Source organism: Salvelinus namaycush, chromosome 5, assembly GCF_016432855.1.
Source record: "Salvelinus namaycush isolate Seneca chromosome 5, SaNama_1.0, whole genome shotgun sequence".
In the NCBI taxonomy this organism is placed as follows: domain Eukaryota; kingdom Metazoa; phylum Chordata; class Actinopteri; order Salmoniformes; family Salmonidae; genus Salvelinus; species Salvelinus namaycush.
This window is the reverse complement of record NC_052311.1, coordinates 7,652,995-7,667,801: the sequence shown is the minus strand read 5'-3', so window position 1 is coordinate 7,667,801 and position 14,807 is coordinate 7,652,995. Positions and strand designations below refer to the sequence as shown.

The following is a 14,807-nucleotide window of genomic DNA, read 5'->3' as shown; positions in this document are numbered from 1 at the left end:
CAAACACCCTGAGCCTTGTGGAAGTAGTTAGGGTTCTAAGGTAGTCTTCTGGGTTCTTTAGTCTATGGTTCTAAGTGGAATGTTCCGTTTTCTCCCCAGCTTCACCCTTCCAACTGCACTGTGAAGAAGAACGGGGACGAGGAACAGCTCCGCGCTCTCCTGATGAAGCTCTACAACTGTGCCCAAGCCATCTATGCCCGTCCCCACCCTGTCACTCATCACAAAACGACCCCAGCACTTTAAGGGGACTGATGGGAACTCTGTCGACCGTGCATAGTCCAATAACACATATGATTATTTATTGAATTGTATTTAAATGTACTATGACATTTATTTTTGTACTATTTATAAATAAATTAACTAATTGGTAAAAACATTTTTTTTTTTAATAAATGTGGTTTATTGTTTAAGTGTTGATACAACTGCAGCAAAGATTTTCTAGATTTGACCTATTCCTGACTCTAGCCTCAAACTACATTTTATAATGTGGAATCACTGAACTGTCTGGCAGTCTCCACACTAAAGCACTGGTAAAACACAATCATTAACATTATACTGTATCGTGTGTGGACCACCGGGCAAATCGTGGAACAGGTCAACTTCGTGGCAGTGCCATGGCGTTATAGCATCAACCAATCATTCACATTTATTTTATAAAGCCCTTTTTACATCAGCAGTTGTCAAAGCGCTCTTCAGATACCCAGCCTAAAACCCCAAAGAACAAGCAATGCAGAAGCACAGTGACTAGGAAAAACTCCCTAGAAGTCAGGAAGAACCTAGAGTGGAAGAAACTTAGCATGATTCCAATCTTAAAACATGCTACACACGGCAACCAGACAAATCACACGGCAACCAGACAAATCAAAACAAGACTGAAATAAACAAAAAGATGGATGTTGAAAAAGGAACAAGAAAGAGTGAGATTAAACATGTCCAATAATTTAATAAATTATTAAGAGATACAGGGGGGCTCAGTAGATGTAAACATTTGACATACAGTATAATACAAAATAAAGACACTTTACTTCCACTAAAATGCACCATAAACGATGACATGAGAATGAAGAAATAAAAGCGTAATAAATGAGTTAGTGTTTAATGGGTGAATGGTACTACTATATAGACGGGTTAGCTGACAACGTCACGAAAACGACACGCACGTCGATAAGGCAGAAGTTCGTGTGGCGTAATGATTCTGAACGGTCAGATAGCTAGCAACAATGACAAGAAGCTGCCATGTGGGGAATCGTAGGAGGCTGGTTTCAGCTCGTTGCATCTTCTTATTAACAACATGTCTTGTTTTGACTGATGTCACATCTATGCTAATATGGCTGAAATTTGCTAGCTAACCAACAACTGTTAATGATGTATTTTAGAGACAAGCGCTCATTGTGCAAATGTATTTATGTTTTCAAAGAACATTTGGAGACTAAATATAGTTAACCCTATAGTTGCTCACTCGTCGGTATTGTTGCTCAACAACCAGCCCGTCTATAGAAGCGGTATGTCATGCACGTCCTATCATTCAGACATAAAGGAGGAAACTAAGTTTAAAGTACATTTTAGACTTCCATAAGTGTGATCCTTGAAATAAGTGAACCTGTAGTATAGATATGAATCATTTCTAGAACTGTTTTTGATTTTGACTATGTTGAAGGGTATCAGATGTATCCTAATGATGTCCTGCCATTAGAAGTGGTGGCGTCTTCATCTCAAATAACACAAGACTGTTGTTGTCGTCGTTGTCTTGGCAGATGATTACATGGTCACAAACCATGGCTTGTGCTCATCATAGACTCATCTCTCTGTGTCCCAAATGGCACCCTATTCCCTTTTAAAGTGCACTACTTTTGACCAGAGCCCCATGGGACACCGTATGAGCCATGGTCAAAAGTAGTGCCCTAAAAAGGGAATAGGGTGCCATTTGGGATGAAATCAGTGTGTTGCCACCTGAACTGTGCTCGATGGCTACATTAAGACTCAACGTTAAGCTGATTATCCTCAACAAGTCTCCGTTTATTACAACACAAGGTCCCTTCGACTTGGCCATTAACCCCCAGTTAAAAGGACAAGGCCCAAATCCTACAGTACAGTGGCTGCTCCCTCCTTCCCTCACCGACCAATAACCCAACGTCTCCTCTCCATTCACATGTAGAACCTTACTATACAGTGTATTAAGATAACATATTTTGAAATGACGACGTTCAACAATAAAGATCTTCAGGCTGGACTATTGACTGACTGCCGTTGTTGACTCTAAGGTATAGTAGTGTAGATACATTGCAGTACATGGGGCTCCAGCCCTGATTGGCTCTCTCCCTGTCTCTCTCACTGCAGCAGGGATTCCATCACAGCCTCGGGCTTCGTTGATCTTTTCCTGTCAGGAGATAAGAGGAGGGCAGCATTAACAAATTGCACCCTTTTCCCTATATAGTGCACTACTTTTGACCTGGGCCTTAAGGGAATAGGGTGACACTGGGGACGCAGATGAGATGATCATGGGGCTAATATTCACTGAGTTTACAAAACATTAAGAACACCTGCTCTTTCCATGACAGACTGACCAGGTGAATCCAGCTGAAAGCTATAATCCCTTATTGATGTCACTTGTTAAATCCACTTCAATCAGAGTAGATGAAGGGAAGGAGACGGGTTAAAGAAGGATTTTTAAGCCTTGAGACATGGATTGTATATGTGTGCCATTCAGAGGGTGAATGGGCAAGACACAATATTTAAGTGACTTTGAACGGGGTCTGGTAGTAGGAGCCAGGCACACTGGTTTGTGTGAAGAACTGCAACGCTGCTGGGTTTTTCACATTCAACAGTTTCCTGTATGTATCAATAATAGTTCACCACCCAAAGGACATCCAGCCAACTTGACACAACCGTGTGAAAGCATTGGAGTCAACATGGGCCAGCATCCCTGTGGAACACCTTGTAGAACACCTGAATGCCCCGATGAATTGAGACTGTTCTGAGGGGAGGGAGGGGGGTGGGGCAACTCAAAATTAGGAATGTGTGTCTAATGTTTTATACGCTCAGTGTATATATGTCTTATTGTTCTAGGGAAGTGACATTACGGTTGACCAGAAAGCAGCAAATATCTGATAATAACAACATGTAGTATTTCTCAGAACTGCAGAACACGGTGATAACAGCTTTTACAGTACCATTTCACCACGGGACGTACACCTGACAAAGTGATACATTATAGTAAACCATTACTTCAGATAGACTTTATAGTACTCTCTATAATCGGACATTTATTCAGAAATGAAATATTACTATTGTTGTTATTTTAATTTGTATTATTCTGGATAATCATGTAGCGACAGCAGCTGGGAGACAGACGGTGGTGGTGGTTTACCTTCGTCCAGTCTTGGGTCTACTACTCTTGGAGGACCTGGGCCTCTCCAGCTTCATCAGTGACTGTCTCATACTCTCCTCTGTGTAGGCCAAGTACACATGAGACAGGTCCACCTCAAACGGCTGGGGAGGGAGAGGGAGAGGAAGGAGAGAGGGATAGAGGAGGGAGAGAGGGATAGAGGAGGGGGATAGAGGAAGGAGAGAGGGATAGAGGAGGGGGATAGAGGAAGGAGAGAGGGATAGAGGAGAGGAATAGAGGAAGGAGAGAGATAGAGGAAGGAGAGGGATAGACAGAGGGTGGAGGAGGAAGCGAATGTGAGGGTAGAATAATATTATCCAGATCCACCATGCTGTGTTTGTCTTGTTATGTAGGCATGAACTAAGAACTCACATCTTTGTCTTTCTTGTCCGGCACGGGGGTCTGTTTTCTCATGTTGTTACCAGTGTACGCTACACACTTCTGAGGACCAACAAGTAACCATGGAAACAATGTCATAAGCATGAAGCAATCACACCAACGTTGCTCTGTACTGTCTATGTTAATGAAGAAACTCCCTCCCCTTTAGCCTAACCATTCTCAAGTTAAATATTTCACTGTGTCTGAATGCAGAACTCACCAGCTGCCATTCCCCAATGTCCTCATTCCACTGTACGTAGTTCTCGATCATCTCCTGCACCAGACAGGAAGAAGCAGGAACCATATTAGCATCAGTGCTAACTAAATACGCTCTCACACAAGTATAAATGGACGGATGGACACGCACGTTGTCAAACACACACACACACACACACACACACACACACACACACACACACACACACACACACACACACACACACACACACACACACACACACACACACACACACACACACACACACACACACACACACACACACCTGGTATTCCTGTGGGATGAAGTTGTCTATGATGAGCATCTGCAGTCGTAGCTCTCTGCTGAGGTGGCGGATATTCTCCAGCAGGCCCTCGATCTCCCGGTGATGCTCCTGCTGCAGGTCGGCCATCTGACAACACAACAACAACCTCTCAACAACCACACGACAACCACTGAAGCAATGTTATGTTAACGTTCTGCTGCAGGTCGGCCATCTGACAACACAACAACAACCTCTCAACAACCACACGACAACCACTGAAGCAATGTTATGTTAACGTTCTGCTGCAGGTCGGCCATCTGACAACACAACAACAATATCTGAATGAACACAGAACCAATGCTGTGTTAATGAAGTCATGAACCAATGCTGTGTTAAATGAAGTCATGAACCAATGCTGTGTTAATGAAGTCATGAACCAATGCTGTGTTAATGAAGTCATGAACCAATGCTGTGTTAATGAAGTCATGAACCAATGCTGTATTAAATGAAGTCATGAACCAATGCTGTGTTAATGAAGTCATGAACCAATGCTGTATTAAATGAAGTCATGAACCAATGCTGTGTTAAATGAAGTCATGAACCAATGCTGTGTTAAATGAAGTCATGAACCAATGCTGTGTTAAATGAAGTCATGAACCAATGCTGTGTTATATGAAGTCATGAACCAATGCTGTGTTAAATGAAGTCATGAACCAATGCTGTGTTAATGAAGTCATGAACCAATGCTGTGTTAATGAAGTCATGAACCAATGATGTGTGTTAATGTTCTGCTCTTGCTGCAGGTCATCAACAACACAACAAGTCCCCAGTCCTGTGTTAGAACACACTTGGGATGCATCCTACTCACTATATAGTGCACTAGTTTTCACCAGAGTCGTGTGGGACTTGGACATTCTTACCTCTGACTTGGCAGCCATCAGCATGGTCCAGACTTTCTTCAGCTTCTTGGTCTTCCCCTGAGCCTCCTCCTGCAGACTGGTGTACTTCTCCTCAATGTCCAGACGCTCCGCCTGTAAAAAAGACAGGGAGTTTGGCATTTCATTTATTTCATCAATAACGGAAAACCTCAACACTTTTTAACCTCATTAATTATCTCCATGTAGATCCTGGTATGGTGCTGGAGATAATAAATCTGATGTTAAAAAGTTGTAAAGTGTCCCTTTAACACAGTAGACTGCTCCAGACGGAGACAACAGTAGACCGCTCCAGACGGGGACAACAGTAGACCGCTCCAGACGGGGACAACAGTAGACCGCTCCAGCCCGAGACAACAGTAGACCGCTCCAGCCGGGGACAACAGGACACCGCTCCAGACGGGGACAACAGTAAACCGCTCCAGACGGGGACAACAGTAGACCGCTCCAGACGGGGACAACAGTAGACCGCTCCAGACGGGGACAACAGTAGACCGCTCCAGACGGGGACAACAGGACACCGCTCCAGACGGAGACAACAGTAGACCGCTCCAGACGGGGACAACAGTAGACCGCTCCAGACGGAGACAACAGTAGACTGCTCCAGACGGGGACAACAGTAGACCGCTCCAGACGGAGACAACAGTAGACCGCTCCAGACGGGGACAACAGTAGACCGCTCCAGGCGGGGACAACAGTAGACCGCTCCAGACGGAGACAACAGTAGACCGCTCCAGACGGAGACAACAGTAGACCGCTCCAGACGGAGACAACAGTAGACCGCTCCAGACGGAGACAACAGTAGACCGCTCCAGACGGGGACAACAGTAGACCGCTCCAGACGGGGACAACAGTAGACCGCTCCAGACGGGGACAACAGTAGACCGCTCCAGACGGGGACAACAGTAGACCGCTCCAGACGGGGACAACAGTAGACCGCTCCAGACGGGGACAACAGTAGACCGCTCCAGACGGGGACAACAGTAGACCGCTCCAGACGGAGACAACAGTAGACCGCTCCAGACGGAGACAACAGTAGACCGCTCCAGACGGGGACAACAGTAGACCGCTCCAGACGGGGACAACAGTAGACCGCTCCAGACGGGGACAACAGTAGACCGCTCCAGACGGGGACAACAGTAGACCGCTCCAGACGGAGACAACAGTAGACCGCTCCAGACGGGGACAACAGTAGACCGCTCCAGACGGGGACAACAGTAAACCGCTCCAGACGGGGACAACAGTAAACCGCTCCAGACGGGGACAACAGTAGACCGCTCCAGACGGGGACAACAGTAGACCGCTCCAGACGGGGACAACAGTAGACCGCTCCAGACGGGGACAACAGTAGACCGCTCCAGACGGAGACAACAGTAGACCGCTCCAGACGGGGACAACAGTAGACCGCTCCAGACGGGGACAACAGTAGACCGCTCCAGACGGAGACAACAGTAGACCGCTCCAGACGGGGACAACAGTAGACCGCTCCAGACGGGGACAACAGTAGACCGCTCCAGACGGGGACAACAGTAGACTGCTCCAGGCGGAGACAACAGTAGACTGCTCCAGACGGGGACAACAGTAGACTGCTCCAGACGGGGACAACAGTAGACCGCTCCAGACGGGGACAACAGTAGACCGCTCCAGACAGGGACAACAGTAGACCGCTCCAGACGGAGACAACAGTAGACCGCTCCAGACGGGGACAACAGTAGACCGCTCCAGGCGGGGACAACAGTAGACCGCTCCAGACGGAGACAACAGTAGACCGCTCCAGACGGAGACAACAGTAGACCGCTCCAGACGGGGACAACAGTAGACCGCTCCAGACGGGGACAACAGTAGACCGCTCCAGACGGGGACAACAGTAGACCGCTCCAGACGGGGACAACAGTAGACCGCTCCAGACGGGGACAACAGTAGACCGCTCCAGGCGGAGACAACAGTAGACCGCTCCAGACGGGGACAACAGTAGACCGCTCCAGACGGGGACAACAGTAGACCGCTCCAGACGGGGACAACAGTAGACCGCTCCAGACGGAGACAACAGTAGACCGCTCCAGACGGAGACAACAGTAGACCGCTCCAGACGGAGACAACAGTAGACCGCTCCAGACGGAGACAACAGTAGACCGCTCCAGACGGAGACAACAGTAGACCGCTCCAGACGGAGACAACAGTAGACCGCTCCAGACGGAGACAACAGTAGACCGCTCCAGACGGAGACAACAGTAGACCGCTCCAGACGGAGACAACAGTAGACCGCTCCAGACGGAGACAACAGTAGACCGCTCCAGACGGGGACAACAGTAGACCGCTCCAGACGGGGACAACAGTAGACCGCTCCAGACGGAGACAACAGTAGACCGCTCCAGACGGAGACAACAGTAGACCGCTCCAGACGGAGACAACAGTAGACCGCTCCAGACGGGGACAACAGTAGACTGCTCCAGACGGGGACAACAGTAGACCGCTCCAGACGGGGACAACAGTAGACCGCTCCAGGCGGAGACAACAGTAGACCGCTCCAGACGGGGACAACAGTAAACCGCTCCAGACGGGGACAACAGTAGACTGCTCCAGACGGGGACAACAGTAGACTGCTCCAGGCGGAGACAACAGTAGACTGCTCCAGACGGGGACAACAGTAGACTGCTCCAGGCGGAGACAACAGTAGACTGCTCCAGACGGGGACAACAGTAGACTGCTCCAGGCGGAGACAACAGTAGACTGCTCCAGACGGGGACAACAGTAGACTGCTCCAGGCGGAGACAACAGTAGACTGCTCCAGACGGGGACAACAGTAGACTGCTCCAGACGGGGACAACAGTAGACTGCTCCAGGCGGAGACAACAGTAGACTGCTCCAGACGGGGACAACAGTAGACTGCTCCAGGCGGAGACAACAGTAGACTGCTCCAGACGGGGACAACAGTAGACTGCTCCAGACGGGGACAACAGTAGACTGCTCCAGGCGGAGACAACAGTAGACCGCTCCAGACGGGGACACCAGTAGACTGCTCCAGACGGGGACAACAGTAGACTGCTCCAGGCGGAGACAACAGTAGACTGCTCCAGACGGGGACAACAGTAGACTGCTCCAGACAGGGACAACAGTACATGCAGGAAAACAATAATGCCTGAAGGCTTTCCACCCCATTGTGGTTTTCTCTGGCAACAAGATCGAGTCAACAATGGCTGTCTCAAATGATACACTACATAGGGCACTACTTCTGACCACTAGCTCATTTCAGCAGAACATTCAACAGACTTCCTCATGGAATCAAAGAGTAAATTGATGAGTGTGTGAAGAAGGAACCTGCTGATGTAATAAAATAAACTTCTGATGTCATAAAATCTGTTGGAATTAAGGAGATAATTCAGTCAACCATTACTAAGTGAAATATCAGATCAATACGCTTCAGGGATTTATCAACACTACTGATCCTTCAGTATTGGTCTGTTATTGTCAGTTTGCAGCATGTATTATGTTCCTCTGCTCATTGACAGATGACATTGTCCTTTTCAGACTGAGAAAAGCAAAGCAGGCATCTCATCTGAACTAGCAAGGTGCTGACTGGTGTGACTTTAAAGCAGAGCTATTCAAACTTCTTCAACATGGACCCCATTTTTTTTCCACCAGATGTTCTGGTGACCCCCACCTCACCCAAAAATCTGAGGACAACGTTCAAATCGGTAAATGATTTTCACATCAACAAATAATGTTAAATTCATTAAATTAAGAGAACCAATTTATACATTTACAATTTTTCTAATTATCTTGCACAAAAACATTTGTAAATTGTCCCATAAAAGAATCTGTACTGTAAATGTTTGGCCTTCAGTCCAGCCTCTCTCAGCCTATTGCGGACAGTCTGAGCACTAGAGGGATTGTGCGTTCCTGGTGTAACTCGGGCAGGTGTTGTTGCCTTCCTGTACTTGTACCGCAGGTGTGATGTTCGGATGTACCGATCCTGTGTGGGTGTTGTTACACGTGGTCTGCCACTGCGAGGACGATCAGCTATCCGTCCTGTCTCCCTGTAACGCTGTCTAAGGCGTCTCACAGTATTGCAATTTATTGCCCTGGCCACATCTGCGATCCTCATGCCTCCTTGCAGCATGCCTAAGGCACGTTCACGCAGATGAGCAGGGACCCTAGGCCTCTTTATTTTGGTGTTTTTCAGAGTCAGTAGAAAGGCCTTTTTAGTGTCCTAAGTTTTCATAACTGTGACCTTAATTGCCTACCGTCTGTAAGCTGTTAGTGTCTTAACGACCGTTCCACAGGTGCATGTTCATTAATCATTTTTTTTCTGAGTTTACGTTAAATGACTCATTTCGGTACCCAATATGCTGGGAATGACGATGATGTCATATCCTTTTCCTGTCAGTGCCCTCATACCAAAATATAACATCTCCACTTATCACTGATCAACATCCCCTCTCCACTCAGACAGACACAGGAAGTTTGGTGGTGAGCATTTTGATGTAGAAATGCTTGGCATGCTGTCAGAGTTAACCACTGAGGCATATATGCATTACAGCTCTTCAGTTGGCTGAACTAAGACTCAGCCTGGTTACCCCCCCCCCCCTCCTTTGAATGTAGATGCCCTATTTCACTGTGTGCTATAACTCCTCTTCCTCCAGTTCTCTGCAGCGCTGCTTTGCGTTGATAGTCCTACATCCATATTGAGATGTACAGAGTCTTCAGAAACTATTCACACCCCTTGACTTTTGTTGTTGTTGTGTTACAGCCTGAATTTCAAAAAACATCATTCCACTTTGACATTATTGGGTTTTGTGTGTAGACCAGTGACACAAAATCTCAATGTTATCTATTTTAAATTCAGGCTGTAACACAACAACATGTGGAATAAGTCAAACGGTTGTGAATACTCTCTGAAGGCTCTGTAATATATTGTGATACAGGGTGTAAGATGGTATACCTCCTTCTCCTCTAGCTCTCTGCAGAGCTGCTTTCTGAAGGCTCTGTAATATATTGTGATACAGGGTGTAAGATGGTATACCTCCTTCTCCTCTAGCTCTCTGCAGAGCTGCTTTCTGAAGGCTCTGTAATATATTGTGATACAGGGTGTAAGATGGTATACCTCCTTCTCCTCTAGCTCTCTGCAGAGCTGCTTTCTGAAGGCTCTGTAATATATTGTGATACAGGGTGTAAGATGGTATACCTCCTTCTCCTCTAGCTCTCTGCAGAGCTGCTTTCTGAAGGCCCTGTAATATAGTGTGTAAGAAGGTATACCTCCTTCTCCTCTAGCTCTCTGCGGAGCTGCTCAGCCCTCCTGCGTCTCTCCTCTAACTCATTGTTAGACTCCTGCAGTAGTTTCTCCTGCTCCTCAGCCTTGGCCAGGAGGTCCACTCCTCCTACGATCACCTTCTTCTCCAGGGCTGACAGCTTCTCCAGCAGCAGGTGATGCTCCTGCCTAGGGGAAGGAGGTTAGAGGTCAGGGCTCAGTAGATCTGAAAATACCTTCAGTAGGCTAGGTGGAGTTTCTGGCATATTGCTTATACCCTTCTAGGATGTCTCAAATCTACAAGAGGGCATCCAAAAGTATCTAGGGGTAGGGGGGCAAGCGTTGGATAATATTTTAAAGCAGTAGATAATTCTTCAACTGTGATTTCTGGAGAACTTGGGAATTTAGGGAATGTTTGCAACCCCAGACTATACTCACTGCGCTTTGAGCAGATCCTTCTCTCTCTTCTCCAGTTCTGCCCTGGCCTTGTTCCTCTCCTCCTCCTCCATGTCCAGCTTGGCTTCTAGCTCCTTCCTCTCCTCCTCGATTTTCGCCTGCATCTCCACCATCTTGTCAGGAGAAACCTTCTTCTTCTTCCCTTTAATAATAATAATAATAATAATAATAATAATAGTGATCATTTATTTGACTTATAGAGCCGGATCCCTGAAGTCCACAGCCATCATGGACGTTTCTTAATGACATGTTATTCTTCAGATCCTTCCTACCACCTCAACCCACCCACTAAGGGGAGGGGGAAGTTTCCCCTAGGTACAGAATGCAGATGTAGGATCAGCTTCCCCTCGCCCAATCCCTAACCTTCACCATTAGAACATGCAAAACTGATCTAAGATCTGCCTCTAGGGGAACATCACCCTACACCCAACCCAGTCTGATTTGTAGGTGTGTTTAAACAGCACCAGTCTGGTCCCAGATCTATTTGTGTCGTCTTGCCAACTCCTATGGTCATTGTCACACCGTGCACAAACAGATCTGGGACCAGGCTAAGACAGCACATCATATTACAATGGTCAATTAGTCAAATATTAGATGTAACACACATATAGTCTCTCTCTCCAAGGTGTTAGATAGTAGCTACAGTCTTCTACAGAGCAGTAAAAACTGCATCGGCTGTATGATTCAGCTCCTTGATGAAGAGACAGCAGTCTGTACTTTCTGCAGATACTATTCATTAGATTACGAGCAGGAAGTTAAAAGGTGCTTTTAAAGATATCTGTGTGTGTCTCAAATGGGACCCTAATTCCCTAAATAGTGCACTATGCCCTATGGGCCCTGGTAAAAAGTAGCGCACTACATAGGGAATAGGGTGCCATTTGAGAACAGCTTCTAGACAGAGTGCAGGCCTCAGGCCTATTCACAAGGCACTCTCTCTCAGAGATATAGACATGAAGACAGTAAGTGATGGAGAAGACCATGACAAAGTGGCAGTACAGTAATAGAGAGAGAGAACCTTCAATCATACTGACTGACTGAACCATAGATTTCATTCTGTTGACGTTTTTTGTTAGCGTTAAAGCTAGTTAGTCAAGTCAATTAAATTCTATCAGTTCGATAATTCAATTAAATTCTATCAGTTCGCTGAAATAAATTGCAAATATAACCTGGTCCCAGATCTGTCTGACAACCAGAGTAAAGAAGTTGCACATACAGATCTAGAACCAGACTAGAGACATTGGATGTATCCTAAACGGCACCCTATTACCTATTTTGTGTCCTACTTTTGGCCAGAGTCCTCTATGTAGGGGATAGGGTGCAGTTTGGAACAGTCTTCTAGACTCCTCAGAGAGGAGGCACAGACAGACAGACAGACCAAGAGATAAATAGGAGACAGAGAAACAAAGACAGAGACAGACAGACAGACAGACCAAGAGATAAATAGGAGACAGAGAAACAGAAAGACAGAGACAGACAGACAGACAGACAGACCAAGAGAGAAATAGGAGACAGAGAAACAAAGACAGAGACAGACAGACAGACAGACCAAGAGATAAATAGGAGACAGAGAAACAAAGACAGAGACAGACAGACAGACAGACCAAGAGATAAATAGGAGACAGAGAAACAAAGACAGAGACAGACAGACAGACCAAGAAAGAAATAGGAGACAGAGAAACAGAAAGACAGAGACAGACAGACAGAACGAGAGAAATAGGAGACAGAGAACAGACAGATAAAAAGAGAGTATGAGAAACAGTTGAAGTCGGATGTTTACATTACTTAGGATGGAGTCATTATAACTCGTTTTTCAACCACTCCACAAATTTCTTGTTAACAAACTAAAGTTTTGGCAAGTCGGTTAGGACATGTACTTTGTGCATGACACAAGTCATTTTTCCAACAATTGTTGTTTACAGACTTATAATTCACTGTTTCACAATTCCAGTGGGTCAGAAGTTTACATACAGTAAGATGACTGTGCCTTTAAACAGCTTGGAAAATTCCAGAAAATTATGTCATGGCTTTAGAAGCTTCTGATAGGCTAATTGACGTAATTTGAGTCAATTGGAGGTGTACCTGTGGATGTATTTCAAGGCCTACTTTCAAACTCAGTGTCTCTTTGCTTGACATCATGGGAAAATCAAAAGAAATCAGCCAAGACCTCAGAAAAATAATTGTAGACCTCCACAAGTCTGGTTCATCCTTGGGAGCAATTTCCAAACGCCTGAAGGTACCACGTTCATCTGTACGAACAATAGTGGGCAAGTATAAACACCATGGGACCACGCAGCCGTCATACCGCTCAGGAAGGAGACGCGTTCTGTCTCCTAGAGATGAACGTACTTCGGTGCGAAAAGTGCAAATCAATCCCAGAACAACAGCAAAGGACCTTGTGAGGATGCTGGAGGAAACAGCTACAAAAGTATCTTTATCCACTTGTAAAAACAAGTCCTATAATCGACATAACCTGAATGGCCGCTCAGCAAGGAAGAAGCCACTGCTCCAAAACCGCCATCAAAAAGCCAGACTACGGTTTGCAACTGCACATGGGGACAAAGATTGTACTTTTTGGAGAAATGTCCTCTGGTCTGATGAAACAAAAATAGAACTGTTTGGCCATAATGACCATCATTATGTTTGGAGGAAAAGGGGGGAGGCTTGCAAGCCGAAGAACACCATCCCAACCGTGAAGCACGGGGGTGGCAGCATCATGTTGTGGGGGTGCTTTGCTGCAGGAGGGACTGGTGCACTTCACAAAATAGATGGCATCATGAGGATATATTGAAGCAACATCTGAAGACATCAGTCAGGAAGTTAAAACTTGGTCGCAGATGGGTCTTCCAAATGGACAATGACCCCAAGCATACTTCCAAAGTTGTGGCAAAATGGCTTAAGGACAACAAAGCCAAGGTATTGGAGTGGCTATCACAAAGCCCTGACCTCAATCCTATAGAACTTTTGTGGACAGAAATGAAAAAGCATGTTCGAGCAAGGAGGCCTACAAACCTGACTCACTTACACCAGCTCTGTCAGGAGGAATGGGCCAAAATTCACCCAACTTATTGTGGGAAGCTTGTGGAAGGCTACCTGAAACGTTTGACCCAAGTTAAACAATTTAAAGGCAATGCTACCAAATACTAATTGAGTGTATGTAAACTTCTGAACCACTGGGAATGTGATGAAAGAAATAAAAGCTGAAATAAATCATTCTCTCGACTATTATTCTAACATTTCACATTCTTAAAATAAAGTGGTGATCCTAACTGACCTAAGACAGGGAATTTTTACTAGGATTAAATGTCAGGAATTGTGAAAAACTGAGTTTAAATGTATTTGGCTAAGGTGTATATAAACTTCAGACTTCAACTGTTTATATAAGACTGGTAGGGCAGGCAGGGCAGGCAGGCAGGTAGGGAAGGTTAACATTAGGAGGGTCCTGAGATAACTCCGGTCAATACTTTGAGGAGTTAGCCACAGCACCTACAGATCAGGGCCAGTTTGTAGGTCTGGGTCTATCAGGTTCCTCAGAGTTGGGAGTGCTGATCTAGGATCAGGCCCCCTTGTCCATAAAATCATTATGATATAGGCCTAAAAGGCAAAACAGATCCTAGATCGGCACTCTCAACTCTGAGATGCTATGTGAATACGGTCCCTGGACCATATTAACTAGCAGTTGGTGGTAGGGTTGGTAGTGCAGACAGCAAGCTGCTCCCACTCACTAGTCTGAGCCTTGGGTTTCTCCTCAGTGGTCTGTGCCTCTATAGAGGAGTCTGAGCTACTGATGCTGCTGCCACTGCCTGCAACACAGAGTAGAGTAGACACTCAACAGGGACATGTCAAACACAGAAAGAGATGGAGTGGACCGAGAGGGGGGGGTGATGGAAGTATGGGGAGAGGGAGGGAGAGAGAAGATAAGGAGA

The 14,807-nt window shown here is 46.2% G+C and overlaps 1 protein-coding gene across 4 annotated transcripts in view; it reads right to left on the bottom strand.

Annotated features, from left to right (window-relative positions):
* Positions 1-918: 918 nt before the first annotated feature.
* kif3a (kinesin family member 3A) overlaps positions 919-14,807 on the bottom strand; it is a 28,049-nt gene continuing 14,160 nt past the window's right edge. Inside the window, exons 10-18 of one of the 4 annotated variants that reach the window (XM_038993508.1) lie at positions 14,607-14,684; positions 10,867-11,026; positions 10,437-10,617; positions 5,166-5,276; positions 4,267-4,392; positions 3,984-4,037; positions 3,758-3,826; positions 3,368-3,489; positions 919-2,377 (exon numbers count right to left, since the gene is read on the bottom strand). In XM_038993508.1, coding sequence (XP_038849436.1) covers positions 2,329-2,377; positions 3,368-3,489; positions 3,758-3,826; positions 3,984-4,037; positions 4,267-4,392; positions 5,166-5,276; positions 10,437-10,617; positions 10,867-11,026; positions 14,607-14,684 — 950 coding nt within the window. In that variant the 3' untranslated portion in view covers positions 919-2,328. The remainder of the gene's footprint in view (positions 2,378-3,367; positions 3,490-3,757; positions 3,827-3,983; positions 4,038-4,266; positions 4,393-5,165; positions 5,277-10,436; positions 10,618-10,866; positions 11,027-14,606; positions 14,685-14,807) is intronic. The other 3 variants (XM_038993512.1, XM_038993510.1, XM_038993511.1) reach the window with 3 other exon arrangements.